At 55.2% G+C, this 19,329-nt stretch overlaps 4 protein-coding genes across 5 annotated transcripts in view; 1 reads left to right on the top strand and 3 right to left on the bottom strand.

The window, feature by feature from the left end:
• MDGA2 (MAM domain containing glycosylphosphatidylinositol anchor 2) overlaps positions 1-19,329 on the top strand; it is a 362,730-nt gene that overhangs the window by 192,449 nt on the left and 150,952 nt on the right. The gene's annotated exons all lie outside the window — the stretch shown is intronic.
• Positions 4,586-8,816, bottom strand: LOC124417989 (inositol 1,4,5-trisphosphate receptor-interacting protein-like 1). Its single transcript, XM_046942098.1, has 2 exons — positions 7,392-8,816; positions 4,586-7,160 (listed from the first exon to the last, which is right to left on the bottom strand). The coding sequence occupies exon 2, from the start codon at positions 7,155-7,157 to the stop codon at positions 5,538-5,540; it is 1,620 nt and encodes a 539-aa protein (XP_046798054.1). The 5' UTR covers positions 7,158-7,160; positions 7,392-8,816; the 3' UTR covers positions 4,586-5,537.
• LOC124417988 (inositol 1,4,5-trisphosphate receptor-interacting protein-like 1) lies at positions 8,865-14,026 on the bottom strand. The gene is made up of 2 exons (XM_046942093.1): positions 12,602-14,026; positions 8,865-12,370 (listed from the first exon to the last, which is right to left on the bottom strand). The coding sequence occupies exon 2, from the start codon at positions 12,365-12,367 to the stop codon at positions 10,748-10,750; it is 1,620 nt and encodes a 539-aa protein (XP_046798049.1). The 5' UTR covers positions 12,368-12,370; positions 12,602-14,026; the 3' UTR covers positions 8,865-10,747.
• LOC124418382 (inositol 1,4,5-trisphosphate receptor-interacting protein-like 1) lies at positions 14,075-19,236 on the bottom strand. Its single transcript, XM_046942096.1, has 2 exons — positions 17,812-19,236; positions 14,075-17,580 (listed from the first exon to the last, which is right to left on the bottom strand). Exon 2 carries the CDS (start codon positions 17,575-17,577, stop codon positions 15,958-15,960), a length of 1,620 nt encoding a protein of 539 aa, XP_046798052.1. The 5' UTR covers positions 17,578-17,580; positions 17,812-19,236; the 3' UTR covers positions 14,075-15,957.

Raw genomic sequence — 19,329 nt, 5'->3', positions numbered from 1 at the left:
TGGCAGGGGGTTGGAACTGGATGAGCATTGTGGTCCTTTGCAACCCAGGCCATTCTAGGATTCTATGATTCTATGATGATGAGAGATCAAGGCCTCAAGCTGCCCCAAGAGAGGTTCAGGCTGGATGTTAGGAAACATTTCTGCTGTGAAAGAGTGATCAGGCAGTGGCACAGCTGCCCATGGAGTGGTGGGGTCACCATCCCTGGAGGTGCTCCAGAACCATGGAGATGTGGCACTGAGGGACATGGCAGTGGGCATGGTGAGGGTGGGCTGGGGTTGGGCTTGGGGATCTTGAAGGTCATTTCTAACTTGAACGCTCCTATGAGGCCACATATCTACCCTGCGGTGTGGTGGGAGGGCTTCCCTGTTAAACTAATCAGCTATTAAATACTGAATTAATTAAATGTCCAGACTGATGTATTAGAACATGTGGCCTCAATCCGTTTGTGAAGTATGTGTCCTCTGGTCACCTTTCTCCTCCTCTGATGATACATAAAAGAGAACTTCATTTTAGTTCTAAATGTTTATTAAAATCACAGCACAGCCTCTTAGCATAATGAAAAAATGCTTTCTGTAAGATAATTAGTGATCTAATAAAAATGTTTATAAACCTTCAGCACTGTCCAGAGCGATCGTTCATGGGCAGCCCTGAGACACTTCAGGGGTACTACAAGAAAACAGGCACTTTTCATTATTGCAGCAAATTGATGATTTTTTTGTGGGCCATTATCTTCAGAGTTTATCTTTGAAGGGAATAGGTGAACAGAAGGGACAGATAAATGCCATATTTTGTTAAAAAGCTTTTCTTTTATAGCTCTATTTTAGAGCACTTAATGTGCAGAGATTTTTCTTCTTAATTTCATCGCTGGGAACCGCCGTCCCTTCCCGTCGCACTGCTTACAGCAGGGCTGGCCGTGTGCTCCTACTGCCTTCCTGCCTCTGCTGGCATCCCCGTGCCTTCAGCCCCACCAGGGCTGCATCCTCTGGGCTGTGCTCATCCCCTGCAGCCGAGCAGCCCAAGAACGCACTACTTCCTCAGCAGCATACAGGGCCGAATCTCTTTGTTCTTCTCTGGAGGGCTGTGGTGCTCGGCTTGGCAACTTGCTTTGCATGTGGTGCGTGGAGCTCCTCAGCATGGCTCCTGTGAGGTTGCTGAGAGCTAATTTGGCTACTTTGCTGCTGGCTCTCTATGTCCTGGGTTTAAAATGTGCCTCGTCAGAGTCTGACTGCAGACTAAGGTGGTGTTTTAAGGCACTAGAAATGTGTTGAGCTGAGTGTTGATTCTGGAATTACTTTGTGGTCCAAACAAATCTTCTGCACAAGCACTGCCATGAGATCAGTGGTTGCTGCTCATGTCTTCACTTTGGGCTGGTGCTAGAGGAAATGTGGGCTGTGGGGACAGCACACGGTCAGAGGAGGTGATTTCACTCAAACCAAGGCATGATTTCCTCACTCAATGTGCCTTCCAGAGGAGGAACTCAATAGATCCTCTTTCCTGGTGATGAAAGGCCATGGGAAAGCTGAAGGAAATTCCCTGACCTGGGCTGCTCGCCCTGCCCACCTCCTCAGAGTTTTCAGCAGTGCTTCCTGGTTTTCACACTTGTTCAAGAAATGCACTTTAAGGGCAGACTGAACAGTTTTATTCTCTGTCTACAGAGATGTGTTGAGGACCTCAATAATTGTCCCTTGCTGCCCTGCAAAGGCTAACTGATCTCACTCTAGTGCATCTTGTACTCTAGCTTGGCTTCCGATTCTAAAGCTCAGTCTGCCCTTCTTACCCATCTTGCAACCCCCACCTCAGTCACATAATGGACCACTCATGAACAGGGAGTGGAGTGGATGTGTCTTGCTGAGGATTATGAGTATTAAGAGATTCAGACCTTCAAATTTATACTTATTAGAGAAGGAGGATAGGCAAATAACCTCACTTCTGCCTCCTAGCCAGTACAGTGTACATTCTTCAGTCGCGACTGTCCAGGCTGGTTAAAACTCAAATTACTGGAAATTCAGATTACTCAAAACAATGTGATAATCTCTTCTCGGTTTATTTCTGAGCCATCTCCGGTACTTTTTCCAGTATTTCTTGATATGCAGCTCAAACACGCTTTGCTTTCCTTTATCCTGCAATTACTAGCTATTACCGTTAGTTCATTTCAATCAGCCTATCCCACAGCTCCTAAAGCCACCACCTCCCTGTCACTGTTTAGGCTGGCAGTCATGGCTTCAGGGTGTCCTTTGGAGGCACCAAGCCCAAAACTGACAGTCACCTCCACATCCATTCTCTGCACCCCCTGTGATCCCCAGTGAAACACACAGTGAGGATCTGTCCCACCCCAAGCCTGCCTTTGGGCCAACACTTCTAAGACCTTCTCATTTGCTTGCCTTCTGCCAAGTCAAATAATTTCTGTGTGAGCAGGTTCTTGCATCTGCCCTCCCTTCTCTGTGCAATCACAGGACAGTTAATTAAGCTATCTGAAGGTCTGAAGTAGGTACAGTAAGTAGACTCCCATCCCTGGAGGTGTTCAAGGCCAGGTTGGATGGGGCCCTGGGCAGCCTGGTCTGGTATTAGATATGGAGGTCGATGGTCCTGCATGCGGCAGGGGGGTTGGATCTTCATGATCCTTGAGGTCCCTTCCAACCCAAGCCATTCTATGATTCCATGATTCTGTGACTCATCAGGATTTCCAAGATCTAGACTAGACTACTTCTAGTTTATGTTTATGCAGAATACTCAGTACATAAACATAATAAAGGATATACATTTTGGCTTTGTCTTTGAGCAATCTATTTCAGTCCCGTACGCCTTCTCCTGTAGAGAAAAATACAGTGATGCCTTCTGCCATCTGACCTTTGGTGAGTCGGTGGCTTTTGGAGGCAAAGGTTGTCTGAGGCAGTTTTATTTTAAAGCCAGGAGTGGACATAAATCAGCAGTAGCTCTCAGATGTGCGTCTCTGCCAGTTCCAAAGGATAACAATATGTGTTTTTAAACTAGGTGCTACTTCAGTGTAACTAACACTTGTTTCTTGAGTGCTTAGGTTTAAGCACTAAGAGTATTCCCTTATTTTTCAAGCCAATTGTAGCATAAATAAGGTGATCCCTGTTGTTTCAGGTATAGCGTATAGCCAATTTATTATTCTTCACAAGGAGGAACAGAATTGACCTTTATTTGCAGCAGACTCTAGCTGGTGCTGCAGGAGACATGCAGATGCCTCAGCAGAGGGTTGAGTCCCTTCCAGACTCTGCTTGTGCCACAGCAGCACCTGCCGGGAGATGAAGGCTGGCACAGCTGGTAGCACCTGGCAAGCAGGTGGCAGCCAACACAGCTAGCAGCTCCTGGCACAACTGGTTGCAGCTGCAGAGCTGGTTGCACCTAGCACAGCTGGTAACACCTGGTACAGCTGGGGGCACTCTGCTCAACCATGCTCAACTGGGAGCACCTCTCCCTGCTCCCAGGCCCTTGCTCACACATCCCTTCTCCTGCAACTCTGCTCCCACACCTTGCTTGGGCACCCCTGCTGGCTCAGCTGCCTACCCCCTGCTCCTCGGTCCTATGTTGTCGATAGGGAACAAAATGTCAAATGATTATTTTCTCTTCAAGCCTGTAACTCTCACGTTTGTTTTGTTCTGTTAAATTCTGTCTTCCTTCTGTCTATGGGGATTGCATTGATTTAAGTTTCTATTAAGGCTTTTCTCTAGCTGCATTGCTTGTGGAAACAAGTCCTGTGTCATCAGGCTGCCTGTGCATGTCAGTTGGTGGGACAGAGCAGTGCACCCTTTGCAGCTTTCGGACTGCAGATAATTCAAGCCAAATTTGACAGAAGAATGAAGATATAAGAAGTAATTAAGAGAGCTCCAAGTTTGTGAAAATAGACAGATGGACCTTGTAACAGAAAATACACCAAACCCCCTTCCTGACTGAAGATGCAATAAGCACATCAACATGCCACACATAGACTTGGAGATACATCCCTGGGGGGATGAGGGGACACAAGAACTCACCCACAGGCTCTGTAAGCCACAATCACAAAGCAGAGCTGCAACCAACCTCTGGGCAGCTCTTCCCCTTAACCTGGACACTTTTGATGATTCTTCACTCATTATTCCTCCATTTTCTGTCCTATTAAACTGGCTTTTCTAGACTCACAAGCTCCGCAGGTTCACAGAGGGAACAGTGAGCACAGAGCTGTGCGTTGTGGAGATGCCTGCTGGGATAAAACCCAACGCCAAAATCATAGTGCAGCAGAGCAGCAGTTTGTTGCCTTCCTCTTCTTCCCAAAGAACTACAATGGAGGTAAGAAAGCATGGAAGTTTTCCTCGGAACTCGTACGCCTAGCCCAGCTGACAGAGGTTCTGGTAAAATAGGATGGCATTCCGCCTTCCTCAAAGGACACACGAGGCGGTTTGAACGTCAGAGAGCATCTTCTGAAAGGGAGGGTGACCGCGCACTCCATCTCACTGCCCCAGAGGACAGTGGACTCTCCCGTCATGGCAGTGTTCTGAAGCCGTCTCGCCACGGCACTGTGCAACTGACACTGCAGTCCCTCCTTGCACAGGTCACACTCAAGCAGCGCTGAGCTGAGCAAGGCATTTCTTGGCATTTGTGCAGAGGCCGAAGCTCCCGGAACAAAGGGATGCTCTCTGAGAGGCCGGGCGGTCCCTGCCCAGCTGCTGACAGGAGGCTGTGTTGGAAGCGTCTGTGCAGAGGCCTCTCCGGCTGCACGGGGTCCGGCTCCTCACGGTGTGGTAGCAGGGAACGGCTGCCGCGTGCGCTGCTCCCGGCAGGCAGGCAGAGCTCTGTGCGTGAAGGCTGTGTTGCTCCAATTTGTAGGAGGGAGAGGAGGTTCCCTTCATGGATGTACACCCGACGGCGAGATTAAGACACAACAGGTGAAATGTTAGCCCGACCACTTTATTACAAATCCTAGTTGTTTAGGGAGATGGGCAAGGGAAGTCGGGCGATAGAAGAGAGATTGGAAATAAAAGCAAAGAGTCTCTGTAGAAAGCAAGAGAGAATGAGTCACCACCGGGTTTCCAGCATAGCTCGTAGTTCAGATGCTGAGCTTCAGTAGAGATGGGTCGTCGGAGGTTGTTGTTGGCTTGACGACGACAAGGATGACTTTTTCCAAGGACAGGACAGCCTTATTAATGTAAGTCCAGAGTGGCCGAGTTGGCTGTCTTTGGAGTGACAGCTTCTTCCTTTTGGGACCATAGCAGGAACTCCTTTTGTTCCCATCTTCTGGGCCTTGCCAGCAGATAAGAGGGAGCAGGGAGGTGCCCACTTGCGTCTTGCCTTCACTGGATACAATGGTACTATTCCCAAATCTCCTGTACCAAGCTGGAGTCGTTTGGTCTCAGCCCAGATCTTTAGCCGGCAAACTCTCTCCAAAGAAATCCTTTTGGATGTAAACTGCCCACAACCTGATGCTGACTGCCACACGGCAACACCCACCTCTGGCCTCCTAGATAGCTCAGAGTCTTATTGCTCACAGCATGTGAGCTTTGAGCCCAAGAAAGGAGGGTTCTGACAAAGGCCTCTTTCAGCGTCCAAACAGCAGCAGTCTGAAGAGGCGATCTTTCAGCTCCTTGAAGTCACGCAGCGCCCGGGAGTGGGCGTCCGGGTCCTGCTCCAGGTGCTGAAAGAGGTTGAGCGGGCTGGCTGTTTGGAAGGCCTGTGGCAGGACAACCTCGTCAGGCATGGTCGCGTTGCCAAGGAGGAAGTGGTTCAGGAGTTTGTCGTTCAGGCAGTATTGCAGGTACTGCAGGAGATTCTCCAGCCGGCTCAGGAAATGCCTCCTGCGCCAGTCCTCCAAAGGGATGATGGCTAGGAGGTGGAGGAGAAGAGTCTTGATGGTGTAGCTGGAAAAGCCCATGCCCACCAGGATGTGAGCAAAGAGCCTCAGGCAGACGAGGTGGCAGCTGTTGGGTCCAGCGGTCCTGGCCACGTACTCGAAGTACTTCCTTTCCGCCACAGCGCAGCTCTGCGGCCATGTTGTGCTGGGCGTAAAGATGGCCTCTGCGTTCTGGCTGCTCAGGAAGATGTCCAGGTTGCCTTGCTGCACCCCGAACAGCAGCTCAACATGGACTTTTTCCCCGCTGGAGGTGTCTGTCACCTGGAGCTTGCAGGAGCGGCTGGAGGGCAGCACCTTTAGGCCGTAACGGTGTGCCCGGTGGGTGAGCCTCCAGATTCTTGGTACCTGCTTGTTGAACCAGGCGGCAGTTTTCTGCACATCCAGGTAGGAGCCGGTGCAGAGCGTCTGTAGGAGGCTGGGCTGCTGATTTTGGCTCAGCTCCTCCTGAGAGTGGTGGAGGAAGCACAGCACGTCCCCCAGCTGCTGCTCCCTTGTGCACATGCACACCAGCTCCACACGGATGCGGGAGTTCCTTGCCAGCATGTCCCCTTCCTCACCCAGCTCCGGGTGGAAGACGTGCCCATGGGGGGCCTTAATGGGCACGAGCAGGTGGTACACAATGTCCTCCTCACAGGGACTCCAGCCTTCAAAGGCACTGCCCACCCCAATGGCAGGCTGCAGCACCGGGTAGAAGCTGTTTGGACAGACAAATGTGAAGGTCTGCAGGAGGTCTCTCATCAGCTCCTCCACCAGCACGCACTTGGTGGCCCTTCCTTGCATCTTTTCCCAGGCACGCCGTGCAATGTATCTGGTCAGTGCTGAATGATAGAAGTATTCATCCTCCTCGTCCTCCCGTTCTACCTCTTCCACCTGTTCCTCCTGCTGCACCTGTTCCCCCTGATCCTCCCGTTCCTCCTGTTCCACATGTTCCACCTGATCCACCCGTTCCAGCTCTTCCACCCGTTCCAGCTGTTCCTCCTGTTCCACTTGCTCCTGCTGTTCCTCAGGTTCCACCTCTTCCACCTGTTCCTCCCGTTCTTGCTGTTCCTGCTGTCCCCCTTCCTCATGCTGCTTCCTTTTTAGGGACCGCCACATATTCCAAAAGAGGAAGACAAACAGTCCCGTACACAACCAGATCTTCCAGTAATGCAGCAGAGTAAAGAGCAGAGCCGGCATGTCCACCCAGCTCTGCTCCCCGTTCCTCTGCTCTTTCTCGTGCTGCTGCACGCGCTCGAGCATGACCGCATGGTCACTGCCACTGACAATTAGCGCCCTCACCAACAAGGCGAGAACCAACACCAAAGCCATGATCTGCAAGAGATGGGAGAGAGGGGCTCAGTGGGGCTGGGAGGGAGCGGGGCCAGGAGCCTCATGGCCCTGTGCTCAGGGAGGAGCAGTGGGTAGAAGGAGATGGGTGGCAGCAGGGACTGAGGCCAGCGCTGGCAGGGACAGTTCCAAGCACTGCCCGTGGCACTCCCACAGGGGCCGGTGTTTGCACCGTGTCCCTCGTCCAGCCCGACCTTCCCATGCTGCTGCACTTACCTATGGCCCAGGCCAAAGTGAAGCAGCACTGCCTGCTGACGGCCCTAAAACCATCCCCTGCATTGTGACATCCTTGCTGATGTCACAGTGGGCAGCCTGACCTCACCCTTCAGCCCTTCGCTCTCAGCTGCGCAAGGTGGCCACAGCCACGGTACTGCCACAGTTTGGAGGCATATCTCTCTGGGCAGAGCTCCTGGGGATGCTCTTTACAAAGCATGTGAGAGCTCCCTGGGTAGTTGTGAGTGAGGATTGGCCTCTGCTCCCATGTTACTGTCATAGAACCATCAAATCATAGAATGTTCCAGATCCTTGGAAAGGAGCCCAAGGATCTGTAAGTTCCAGCCCCCCTGCCACCAGCAGGGCCACCAACCTGCAGGTCTGGCACTAGACCAAGTTGCCCAGGGTCCCATCCAGCCTAGTCTTGAACACCTCCAGGGGTGGGGCATCCACAACCAGAAGCTGTCTGGTAGGTGCTCACAGGGTTAGCAGGCATGGTGGGAATGGGCTGATGGTTGGTCTTAGATGTCTTCTCCAACCAGAAGGGCTCTATGAGTCTATGTTTCTAAGAACAGCAACAACGTGTCTGTTTCCCATTCCACCCAGGCTGCCATGGTCTGCACTGGTACATAGCAGTCCTGTAACTCTCTGTGTGCAAGCTTCCTCTCGCTGACCTCTTGGCTTCCCTGGGCCACACTGAGTGAAGACGGATTGTCTTGGGCCGCATACACATAGGTCGCTCCAAAAGTAATGCCTCCCGTTTATTTCCATGGAAACTGCAACAGCTACAATGAGCAAAATAGCTATGTTTGATAGAATAAATTCTCTGCTACAAAACACTGTTCTTAAATGCAGTCACTACCACTAACTCCTGTTCCTCCTCTTCCACCTGTTCCTCCTGTTCCTCCTGTTCCTCTTGCTCCCCTTCCTCATGCTTGCCCACTGCTGCCGCCTCCTCGCTGCTGGAGCTGTCCTCCTCACTGCTGCTATCATCATGCTGGTTCCTTTTTAGGGACCGCCGCATGGTCCAGAACAGCAGGAAAAACAGTCCCGTGTGGAACCAGATCTTCCAGTAATCCAGTAGAATACAGCATCAGGTCACGTGCTTTGGTCACACCAATCCCATGCAGTGCCGCAGGCTTGGGGCAGAGTGGCTGGGAGCTGCGTTGAGGAAAAAGCTCTAGGGGTGGTGGGCAACAGCTGCCGCACACAAGGCAGCAGTGTGCTCAGGTGGCCAGGAAGGTCAGCGGCATTCCTGGCTTGTGCCAGCAGCAGTGCGGTCAGCAGGAGGGGGGGATCGTCCCTCCGCACTCTGCACTGTGAGGCCGCAGCTCGAGCGCTGTGTTCAGTGCTGGGCCCCTCACTCCCAGACAGACATGGAGGCCCTGCAGCGCGTGCAGAGAGGGGAACGGAGCTGTGAGGGCTCTGGAGCACACGCGTGATGGGGAGCGGCTGGGGGAGCTGGGGGGGGTCAGTGTGGAGAAGAGGAGGCTCAGGGGAGCCCTCATGGCTCTCTGCAGCTCCCTGACAGGAGCTGGGCGTGGGGGGGGAGGTTGGCTCCTGGCTAACAGCGATGGGATGAGAGGGAATGTCCCTGAGGAGGGCCAGGGGAAGTTCGGGTTGGATGTTAGGAAAGATCTCTTCTCACAAAGAGCAGTTAGCACAGGCCCAGCTGCCCAGGAATGCTGGGGTCACCGTCCCTGGGGGTGTTCCAGAGCCGTGGAGATGTGGCACTGAGGGACGTGGGCAGTGGGCACGGTGGGGTGGGCTTGGGCTTGGGGATCTCAGTTCTCTTTGCAGCCTGAGTGATCGTAGGATCCTAAGCTTTCTGGCTACCCCGTCTCCCCGCACTGGCAGCCGGACGTCTCCCTGACGGGCCGAGCCCCGGCCAACGCGGCCAAGTCAGAAGGCGGGACGGAGAGGAGGCGCCGGGCAGCCCGAGCGGGCAGCGCGGGGCCGCTGAGGAGAGGCGGCGCTGAGGCAGAGTGGGCGGGGCCAGGAGGGCGGCCGGACTCACCGTCGTGACGTCAGCGTAACCGCCAGGGCAGGGAAGGCGTGGAGGGGTTGGGGTCTCAAGAGCGGGAAGGAGGGAAGCCGGCGTGCAAGGTTTTTTTGTGAGGAATTCTGTGATTTTCCTCGGAACTCGTACGCCTAGCCCAGCTGACAGAGGTTCTGGTAAAATAGGATGGCATTCCGCCTTCCTCAAAGGACACACGAGGCGGTTTGAACGTCAGAGAGCATCTTCTGAAAGGGAGGGTGACGGCGCACTCCATCTCACTGCCCCAGAGGACGGTGGACTCTCCCGTCATGGCAGTGTTCTGAAGCCGTCTCGCCACGGCACTGTGCAACTGACACTGCAGTCCCTCCTTGCACAGGTCACACTCGAGCAGCGCTGAGCTGAGCAAGGCATTTCTTGGCATTTGTGCAGAGGCCGAAGCTCCCGGAACAAAGGGATGCTCTCTGAGAGGCCGGGCGGTCCCTGCCCAGCTGCTGACAGGAGGCTGTGTTGGAAGCGTCTGTGCAGAGGCCTCTCCGGCTGCACGGGGTCCGGCTCCTCACGGTGTGGTAGCAGGGAACGGCTGCCGCGTGCGCTGCTCCCGGCAGGCAGGCAGAGCTCTGTGCGTGAAGGCTGTGTTGCTCCAATTTGTAGGAGGGAGAGGAGGTTCCCTTCATGGATGTACACCCGACGGCGAGATTAAGACACAACAGGTGAAATGTTAGCCCGACCACTTTATTACAAATCCTAGTTGTTTAGGGAGATGGGCAAGGGAAGTCGGGCGATAGAAGAGAGATTGGAAATAAAAGCAAAGAGTCTCTGTAGAAAGCAAGAGAGAATGAGTCACCACCGGGTTTCCAGCATAGCTCGTAGTTCAGATGCTGAGCTTCAGTAGAGATGGGTCGTCGGAGGTTGTTGTTGGCTTGACGACGACAAGGATGACTTTTTCCAAGGACAGGACAGCCTTATTAATGTAAGTCCAGAGTGGCCGAGTTGGCTGTCTTTGGAGTGACAGCTTCTTCCTTTTGGGACCATAGCAGGAACTCCTTTTGTTCCCATCTTCTGGGCCTTGCCAGCAGATAAGAGGGAGCAGGGAGGTGCCCACTTGCGTCTTGCCTTCACTGGATACAATGGTACTATTCCCAAATCTCCTGTACCAAGCTGGAGTCGTTTGGTCTCAGCCCAGATCTTTAGCCGGCAAACTCTCTCCAAAGAAATCCTTTTGGATGTAAACTGCCCACAACCTGATGCTGACTGCCACACGGCAACACCCACCTCTGGCCTCCTAGATAGCTCAGAGTCTTATTGCTCACAGCATGTGAGCTTTGAGCCCAAGAAAGGAGGGTTCTGACAAAGGCCTCTTTCAGCGTCCAAACAGCAGCAGTCTGAAGAGGCGATCTTTCAGCTCCTTGAAGTCACGCAGCGCCCGGGAGTGGGCGTCCGGGTCCTGCTCCAGGTGCTGAAAGAGGTTGAGCGGGCTGGCTGTTTGGAAGGCCTGTGGCAGGACAACCTCGTCAGGCATGGTCGCGTTGCCAAGGAGGAAGTGGTTCAGGAGTTTGTCGTTCAGGCAGTATTGCAGGTACTGCAGGAGATTCTCCAGCCGGCTCAGGAAATGCCTCCTGCGCCAGTCCTCCAAAGGGATGATGGCTAGGAGGTGGAGGAGAAGAGTCTTGATGGTGTAGCTGGAAAAGCCCATGCCCACCAGGATGTGAGCAAAGAGCCTCAGGCAGACGAGGTGGCAGCTGTTGGGTCCAGCGGTCCTGGCCACGTACTCGAAGTACTTCCTTTCCGCCACAGCGCAGCTCTGCGGCCATGTTGTGCTGGGCGTAAAGACGGCCTCTGCGTTCTGGCTGCTCAGGAAGATGTCCAGGTTGCCTTGCTGCACCCCGAACAGCAGCTCAACGTGGACTTTTTCCCCGCTGGAGGTGTCTGTCACCTGGAGCTTGCAGGAGCGGCTGGAGGGCAGCACCTTTAGGCCGTAACGGTGTGCCCGGTGGGTGAGCCTCCAGATTCTTGGTACCTGCTTGTTGAACCAGGCGGCAGTTTTCTGCACATCCAGGTAGGAGCCGGTGCAGAGCGTCTGTAGGAGGCTGGGCTGCTGATTTTGGCTCAGCTCCTCCTGAGAGTGGTGGAGGAAGCACAGCACGTCCCCCAGCTGCTGCTCCCTTGTGCACATGCACACCAGCTCCACACGGATGCGGGAGTTCCTTGCCAGCATGTCCCCTTCCTCACCCAGCTCCGGGTGGAAGACGTGCCCATGGGGGGCCTTAATGGGCACGAGCAGGTGGTACACAATGTCCTCCTCACAGGGACTCCAGCCTTCAAAGGCACTGCCCACCCCAATGGCAGGCTGCAGCACCGGGTAGAAGCTGTTTGGACAGACAAATGTGAAGGTCTGCAGGAGGTCTCTCATCAGCTCCTCCACCAGCACGCACTTGGTGGCCCTTCCTTGCATCTTTTCCCAGGCACGCCGTGCAATGTATCTGGTCAGTGCTGAATGATAGAAGTATTCATCCTCCTCGTCCTCCCGTTCTACCTCTTCCACCTGTTCCTCCTGCTGCACCTGTTCCCCCTGATCCTCCCGTTCCTCCTGTTCCACATGTTCCACCTGATCCACCCGTTCCAGCTCTTCCACCCGTTCCAGCTGTTCCTCCTGTTCCACTTGCTCCTGCTGTTCCTCAGGTTCCACCTCTTCCACCTGTTCCTCCCGTTCTTGCTGTTCCTGCTGTCCCCCTTCCTCATGCTGCTTCCTTTTTAGGGACCGCCACATATTCCAAAAGAGGAAGACAAACAGTCCCGTACACAACCAGATCTTCCAGTAATGCAGCAGAGTAAAGAGCAGAGCCGGCATGTCCACCCAGCTCTGCTCCCCGTTCCTCTGCTCTTTCTCGTGCTGCTGCACGCGCTCGAGCATGACCGCATGGTCACTGCCACTGACAATTAGCGCCCTCACCAACAAGGCGAGAACCAACACCAAAGCCATGATCTGCAAGAGATGGGAGAGAGGGGCTCAGTGGGGCTGGGAGGGAGCGGGGCCAGGAGCCTCATGGCCCTGTGCTCAGGGAGGAGCAGTGGGTAGAAGGAGATGGGTGGCAGCAGGGACTGAGGCCAGCGCTGGCAGGGACAGTTCCAAGCACTGCCCGTGGCACTCCCACAGGGGCCGGTGTTTGCACCGTGTCCCTCGTCCAGCCCGACCTTCCCATGCTGCTGCACTTACCTATGGCCCAGGCCAAAGTGAAGCAGCACTGCCTGCTGACGGCCCTAAAACCATCCCCTGCATTGTGACATCCTTGCTGATGTCACAGTGGGCAGCCTGACCTCACCCTTCAGCCCTTCGCTCTCAGCTGCGCAAGGTGGCCACAGCCACGGTACTGCCACAGTTTGGAGGCATATCTCTCTGGGCAGAGCTCCTGGGGATGCTCTTTACAAAGCATGTGAGAGCTCCCTGGGTAGTTGTGAGTGAGGATTGGCCTCTGCTCCCATGTTACTGTCATAGAACCATCAAATCATAGAATGTTCCAGATCCTTGGAAAGGAGCCCAAGGATCTGTAAGTTCCAGCCCCCCTGCCACCAGCAGGGCCACCAACCTGCAGGTCTGGCACTAGACCAAGTTGCCCAGGGTCCCATCCAGCCTAGTCTTGAACACCTCCAGGGGTGGGGCATCCACAACCAGAAGCTGTCTGGTAGGTGCTCACAGGGTTAGCAGGCATGGTGGGAATGGGCTGATGGTTGGTCTTAGATGTCTTCTCCAACCAGAAGGGCTCTATGAGTCTATGTTTCTAAGAACAGCAACAACGTGTCTGTTTCCCATTCCACCCAGGCTGCCATGGTCTGCACTGGTACATAGCAGTCCTGTAACTCTCTGTGTGCAAGCTTCCTCTCGCTGACCTCTTGGCTTCCCTGGGCCACACTGAGTGAAGACGGATTGTCTTGGGCCGCATACACATAGGTCGCTCCAAAAGTAATGCCTCCCGTTTATTTCCATGGAAACTGCAACAGCTACAATGAGCAAAATAGCTATGTTTGATAGAATAAATTCTCTGCTACAAAACACTGTTCTTAAATGCAGTCACTACCACTAACTCCTGTTCCTCCTCTTCCACCTGTTCCTCCTGTTCCTCCTGTTCCTCTTGCTCCCCTTCCTCATGCTTGCCCACTGCTGCCGCCTCCTCGCTGCTGGAGCTGTCCTCCTCACTGCTGCTATCATCATGCTGGTTCCTTTTTAGGGACCGCCGCATGGTCCAGAACAGCAGGAAAAACAGTCCCGTGTGGAACCAGATCTTCCAGTAATCCAGTAGAATACAGCATCAGGTCACGTGCTTTGGTCACACCAATCCCATGCAGTGCCGCAGGCTTGGGGCAGAGTGGCTGGGAGCTGCGTTGAGGAAAAAGCTCTAGGGGTGGTGGGCAACAGCTGCCGCACACAAGGCAGCAGTGTGCTCAGGTGGCCAGGAAGGTCAGCGGCATTCCTGGCTTGTGCCAGCAGCAGTGCGGTCAGCAGGAGGGGGGGATCGTCCCTCCGCACTCTGCACTGTGAGGCCGCAGCTCGAGCGCTGTGTTCAGTGCTGGGCCCCTCACTCCCAGACAGACATGGAGGCCCTGCAGCGCGTGCAGAGAGGGGAACGGAGCTGTGAGGGCTCTGGAGCACACGCGTGATGGGGAGCGGCTGGGGGAGCTGGGGGGGGTCAGTGTGGAGAAGAGGAGGCTCAGGGGAGCCCTCATGGCTCTCTGCAGCTCCCTGACAGGAGCTGGGCGTGGGGGGGGAGGTTGGCTCCTGGCTAACAGCGATGGGATGAGAGGGAATGTCCCTGAGGAGGGCCAGGGGAAGTTCGGGTTGGATGTTAGGAAAGATCTCTTCTCACAAAGAGCAGTTAGCACAGGCCCAGCTGCCCAGGAATGCTGGGGTCACCGTCCCTGGGGGTGTTCCAGAGCCGTGGAGATGTGGCACTGAGGGACGTGGGCAGTGGGCACGGTGGGGTGGGCTTGGGCTTGGGGATCTCAGTTCTCTTTGCAGCCTGAGTGATCGTAGGATCCTAAGCTTTCTGGCTACCCCGTCTCCCCGCACTGGCAGCCGGACGTCTCCCTGACGGGCCGAGCCCCGGCCAACGCGGCCAAGTCAGAAGGCGGGACGGAGAGGAGGCGCCGGGCAGCCCGAGCGGGCAGCGCGGGGCCGCTGAGGAGAGGCGGCGCTGAGGCAGAGTGGGCGGGGCCAGGAGGGCGGCCGGACTCACCGTCGGGACCTCAGCGTAACCGCCAGGGCAGGGAAGGCGTGGAGGGGTTGGGGTCTCAAGAGCGGGAAGGAGGGAAGCCGGCGTGCAAGGTTTTTTTGTGAGGAATTCTGTGATTTTCCTCGGAACTCGTACGCCTAGCCCAGCTGACAGAGGTTCTGGTAAAATAGGATGGCATTCCGCCTTCCTCAAAGGACACACGAGGCGGTTTGAACGTCAGAGAGCATCTTCTGAAAGGGAGGGTGACGGCGCACTCCATCTCACTGCCCCAGAGGACGGTGGACTCTCCCGTCATGGCAGTGTTCTGAAGCCGTCTCGCCACGGCACTGTGCAACTGACACTGCAGTCCCTCCTTGCACAGGTCACACTCGAGCAGCGCTGAGCTGAGCAAGGCATTTCTTGGCATTTGTGCAGAGGCCGAAGCTCCCGGAACAAAGGGATGCTCTCTGAGAGGCCGGGCGGTCCCTGCCCAGCTGCTGACAGGAGGCTGTGTTGGAAGCGTCTGTGCAGAGGCCTCTCCGGCTGCACGGGGTCCGGCTCCTCACGGTGTGGTAGCAGGGAACGGCTGCCGCGTGCGCTGCTCCCGGCAGGCAGGCAGAGCTCTGTGCGTGAAGGCTGTGTTGCTCCAATTTGTAGGAGGGAGAGGAGGTTCCCTTCATGGATGTACACCCGACGGCGAGATTAAGACACAACAGGTGAAATGTTAGCCCGACCACTTTATTACAAATCCTAGTTGTTTAGGGAGATGGGCAAGGGAAGTCGGGCGATAGAAGAGAGATTGGAAATAAAAGCAAAGAGTCTCTGTAGAAAGCAAGAGAGAATGAGTCACCACCGGGTTTCCAGCATAGCTCGTAGTTCAGATGCTGAGCTTCAGTAGAGATGGGTCGTCGGAGGTTGTTGTTGGCTTGACGACGACAAGGATGACTTTTTCCAAGGACAGGACAGCCTTATTAATGTAAGTCCAGAGTGGCCGAGTTGGCTGTCTTTGGAGTGACAGCTTCTTCCTTTTGGGACCATAGCAGGAACTCCTTTTGTTCCCATCTTCTGGGCCTTGCCAGCAGATAAGAGGGAGCAGGGAGGTGCCCACTTGCGTCTTGCCTTCACTGGATACAATGGTACTATTCCCAAATCTCCTGTACCAAGCTGGAGTCGTTTGGTCTCAGCCCAGATCTTTAGCCGGCAAACTCTCTCCAAAGAAATCCTTTTGGATGTAAACTGCCCACAACCTGATGCTGACTGCCACACGGCAACACCCACCTCTGGCCTCCTAGATAGCTCAGAGTCTTATTGCTCACAGCATGTGAGCTTTGAGCCCAAGAAAGGAGGGTTCTGACAAACGCCTCTTTCAGCGTCCAAACAGCAGCAGTCTGAAGAGGCGATCTTTCAGCTCCTTGAAGTCACGCAGCGCCCGGGAGTGGGCGTCCGGGTCCTGCTCCAGGTGCTGAAAGAGGTTGAGCGGGCTGGCTGTTTGGAAGGCCTGTGGCAGGACAACCTCGTCAGGCATGGTCGCGTTGCCAAGGAGGAAGTGGTTCAGGAGTTTGTCGTTCAGGCAGTATTGCAGGTACTGCAGGAGATTCTCCAGCCGGCTCAGGAAATGCCTCCTGCGCCAGTCCTCCAAAGGGATGATGGCTAGGAGGTGGAGGAGAAGAGTCTTGATGGCGTAGGTGGAAAAGCCCATGCCCACCAGGATGTGAGCAAAGAGCCTCAGGCAGACGAGGTGGCAGCTGTTGGGTCCAGCGGTCCTGGCCACGTACTCGAAGTACTTCCTTTCCGCCACAGCGCAGCTCTGCGGCCATGTTGTGCTGGGCGTAAAGATGGCCTCTGCATTCTGGCTGCTCAGGAAGATGTCCAGGTTGCCTTGCTGCACCCCGAACAGCAGCTCAACATGGACTTTTTCCCCGCTGGAGGTGTCTGTCACCTGGAGCTTGCAGGAGCGGCTGGAGGGCAGCACCTTTAGGCCGTAACGGTGTGCCCGGTGGGTGAGCCTCCAGATTCTTGGTACCTGCTTGTTGAACCAGGCGGCAGTTTTCTGCACATCCAGGTAGGAGCCGGTGCAGAGCGTCTGTAGGAGGCTGGGCTGCTGATTTTGGCTCAGCTCCTCCTGAGAGTGGTGGAGGAAGCACAGCACGTCCCCCAGCTGCTGCTCCCTTGTGCACATGCACACCAGCTCCACACGGATGCGGGAGTTCCTTGCCAGCATGTCCCCTTCCTCACCCAGCTCCGGGTGGAAGACGTGCCCATGGGGGGCCTTAATGGGCACGAGCAGGTGGTACACAATGTCCTCCTCACAGGGACTCCAGCCTTCAAAGGCACTGCCCACCCCAATGGCAGGCTGCAGCACCGGGTAGAAGCTGTTTGGACAGACAAATGTGAAGGTCTGCAGGAGGTCTCTCATCAGCTCCTCCACCAGCACGCACTTGGTGGCCCTTCCTTGCATCTTTTCCCAGGCACGCCGTGCAATGTATCTGGTCAGTGCTGAATGATAGAAGTATTCATCCTCCTCGTCCTCCCGTTCTACCTCTTCCACCTGTTCCTCCTGCTGCACCTGTTCCCCCTGATCCTCCCGTTCCTCCTGTTCCACATGTTCCACCTGATCCACCCGTTCCAGCTCTTCCACCCGTTCCAGCTGTTCCTCCTGTTCCACTTGCTCCTGCTGTTCCTCAGGTTCCACCTCTTCCACCTGTTCCTCCCGTTCTTGCTGTTCCTGCTGTCCCCCTTCCTCATGCTGCTTCCTTTTTAGGGACCGCCACATATTCCAAAAGAGGAAGACAAACAGTCCCGTACACAACCAGATCTTCCAGTAATGCAGCAGAGTAAAGAGCAGAGCCGGCATGTCCACCCAGCTCTGCTCCCCGTTCCTCTGCTCTTTCTCGTGCTGCTGCACGCGCTCGAGCATGACCGCATGGTCACTGCCACTGACAATTAGCGCCCTCACCAACAAGGCGAGAACCAACACCAAAGCCATGATCTGCAAGAGATGGGAGAGAGGGGCTCAGTGGGGCTGGGAGGGAGCGGGGCCAGGAGCCTCATGGCCCTGTGCTCAGGGAGGAGCAGTGGGTAGAAGGAGATGGGTGGCAGCAGGGACTGAGGCCAGCGCTGGCAGGGACAGTTCCAAGCACTGCCCGTGGCACTCCCACAGGGGCCGGTGTTTGCACCGTGTCCCTCGTCCAGCCCGACCTTCCCATGCTGCTGCACTTACCTATGGCCCAGGCCAAAGTGAAGCAGCACTGCCTGCTGACGGCCCTAAAACCATCCCCTGCATTGTGACATCCTTGCTGATGTCACAGTGGGCAGCCTGACCTCACCCTTCAGCCCTTCGCTCTCAGCTGCGCAAGGTGGCCACAGCCACGGTACTGCCACAGTTTGGAGGCATATCTCTCTGGGCAGAGCTCCTGGGGATGCTCTTTACAAAGCATGTGAGAGCTCCCTGGGTAGTTGTGAGTGAGGATTGGCCTCTGCTCCCATGTTACTGTCATAGAACCATCAAATCATAGAATGTTCCAGATCCTTGGAAAGGAGCCCAAGGATCTGTAAGTTCCAGCCCCCCTGCCACCAGCAGGGCCACCAACCTGCAGGTCTGGCACTAGACCAAGTTGCCCAGGGTCCCATCCAGCCTAGTCTTGAACACCTCCAGGGGTGGGGCATCCACAACCAGAAGCTGTCTGGTAGGTGCTCACAGGGTTAGCAGGCATGGTGGGAATGGGCTGATGGTTGGTCTTAGATGTCTTCTCCAACCAGAAGGGCTCTATGAGTCTATGTTTCTAAGAACAGCAACAACGTGTCTGTTTCCCATTCCACCCAGGCTGCCATGGTCTGCACTGGTACATAGCAGTCCTGTAACTCTCTGTGTGCAAGCTTCCTCTCGCTGACCTCTTGGCTTCCCTGGGCCACACTGAGTGAAGACGGATTGTCTTGGGCCGCATACACATAGGTCGCTCCAAAAGTAATGCCTCCCGTTTATTTCCATGGAAACTGCAACAGCTACAATGAGCAAAATAGCTATGTTTGATAGAATAAATTCTCTGCTACAAAACACTGTTCTTAAATGCAGTCACTACCACTAACTCCTGTTCCTCCTCTTCCACCTGTTCCTCCTGTTCCTCCTGTTCCTCTTGCTCCCCTTCCTCATGCTTGCCCACTGCTGCCGCCTCCTCGCTGCTGGAGCTGTCCTCCTCACTGCTGCTATCATCATGCTGGTTCCTTTTTAGGGACCGCCGCATGGTCCAGAACAGCAGGAAAAACAGTCCCGTGTGGAACCAGATCTTCCAGTAATCCAGTAGAATACAGCATCAGGTCACGTGCTTTGGTCACACCAATCCCATGCAGTGCCGCAGGCTTGGGGCAGAGTGGCTGGGAGCTGCGTTGAGGAAAAAGCTCTAGGGGTGGTGGGCAACAGCTGCCGCACACAAGGCAGCAGTGTGCTCAGGTGGCCAGGAAGGTCAGCGGCATTCCTGGCTTGTGCCAGCAGCAGTGCGGTCAGCAGGAGGGGGGGATCGTCCCTCCGCACTCTGCACTGTGAGGCCGCAGCTCGAGCGCTGTGTTCAGTGCTGGGCCCCTCACTCCCAGACAGACATGGAGGCCCTGCAGCGCGTGCAGAGAGGGGAACGGAGCTGTGAGGGCTCTGGAGCACACGCGTGATGGGGAGCGGCTGGGGGAGCTGGGGGGGGTCAGTGTGGAGAAGAGGAGGCTCAGGGGAGCCCTCATGGCTCTCTGCAGC

This window comes from Gallus gallus, chromosome 5 (assembly GCF_016699485.2).
Source record: "Gallus gallus isolate bGalGal1 chromosome 5, bGalGal1.mat.broiler.GRCg7b, whole genome shotgun sequence".
NCBI lineage: Eukaryota > Metazoa > Chordata > Aves > Galliformes > Phasianidae > Gallus > Gallus gallus.
The sequence above is the reverse complement of the archived record's forward strand: the minus strand, read 5'-3'. Positions and strand labels throughout refer to the sequence as shown.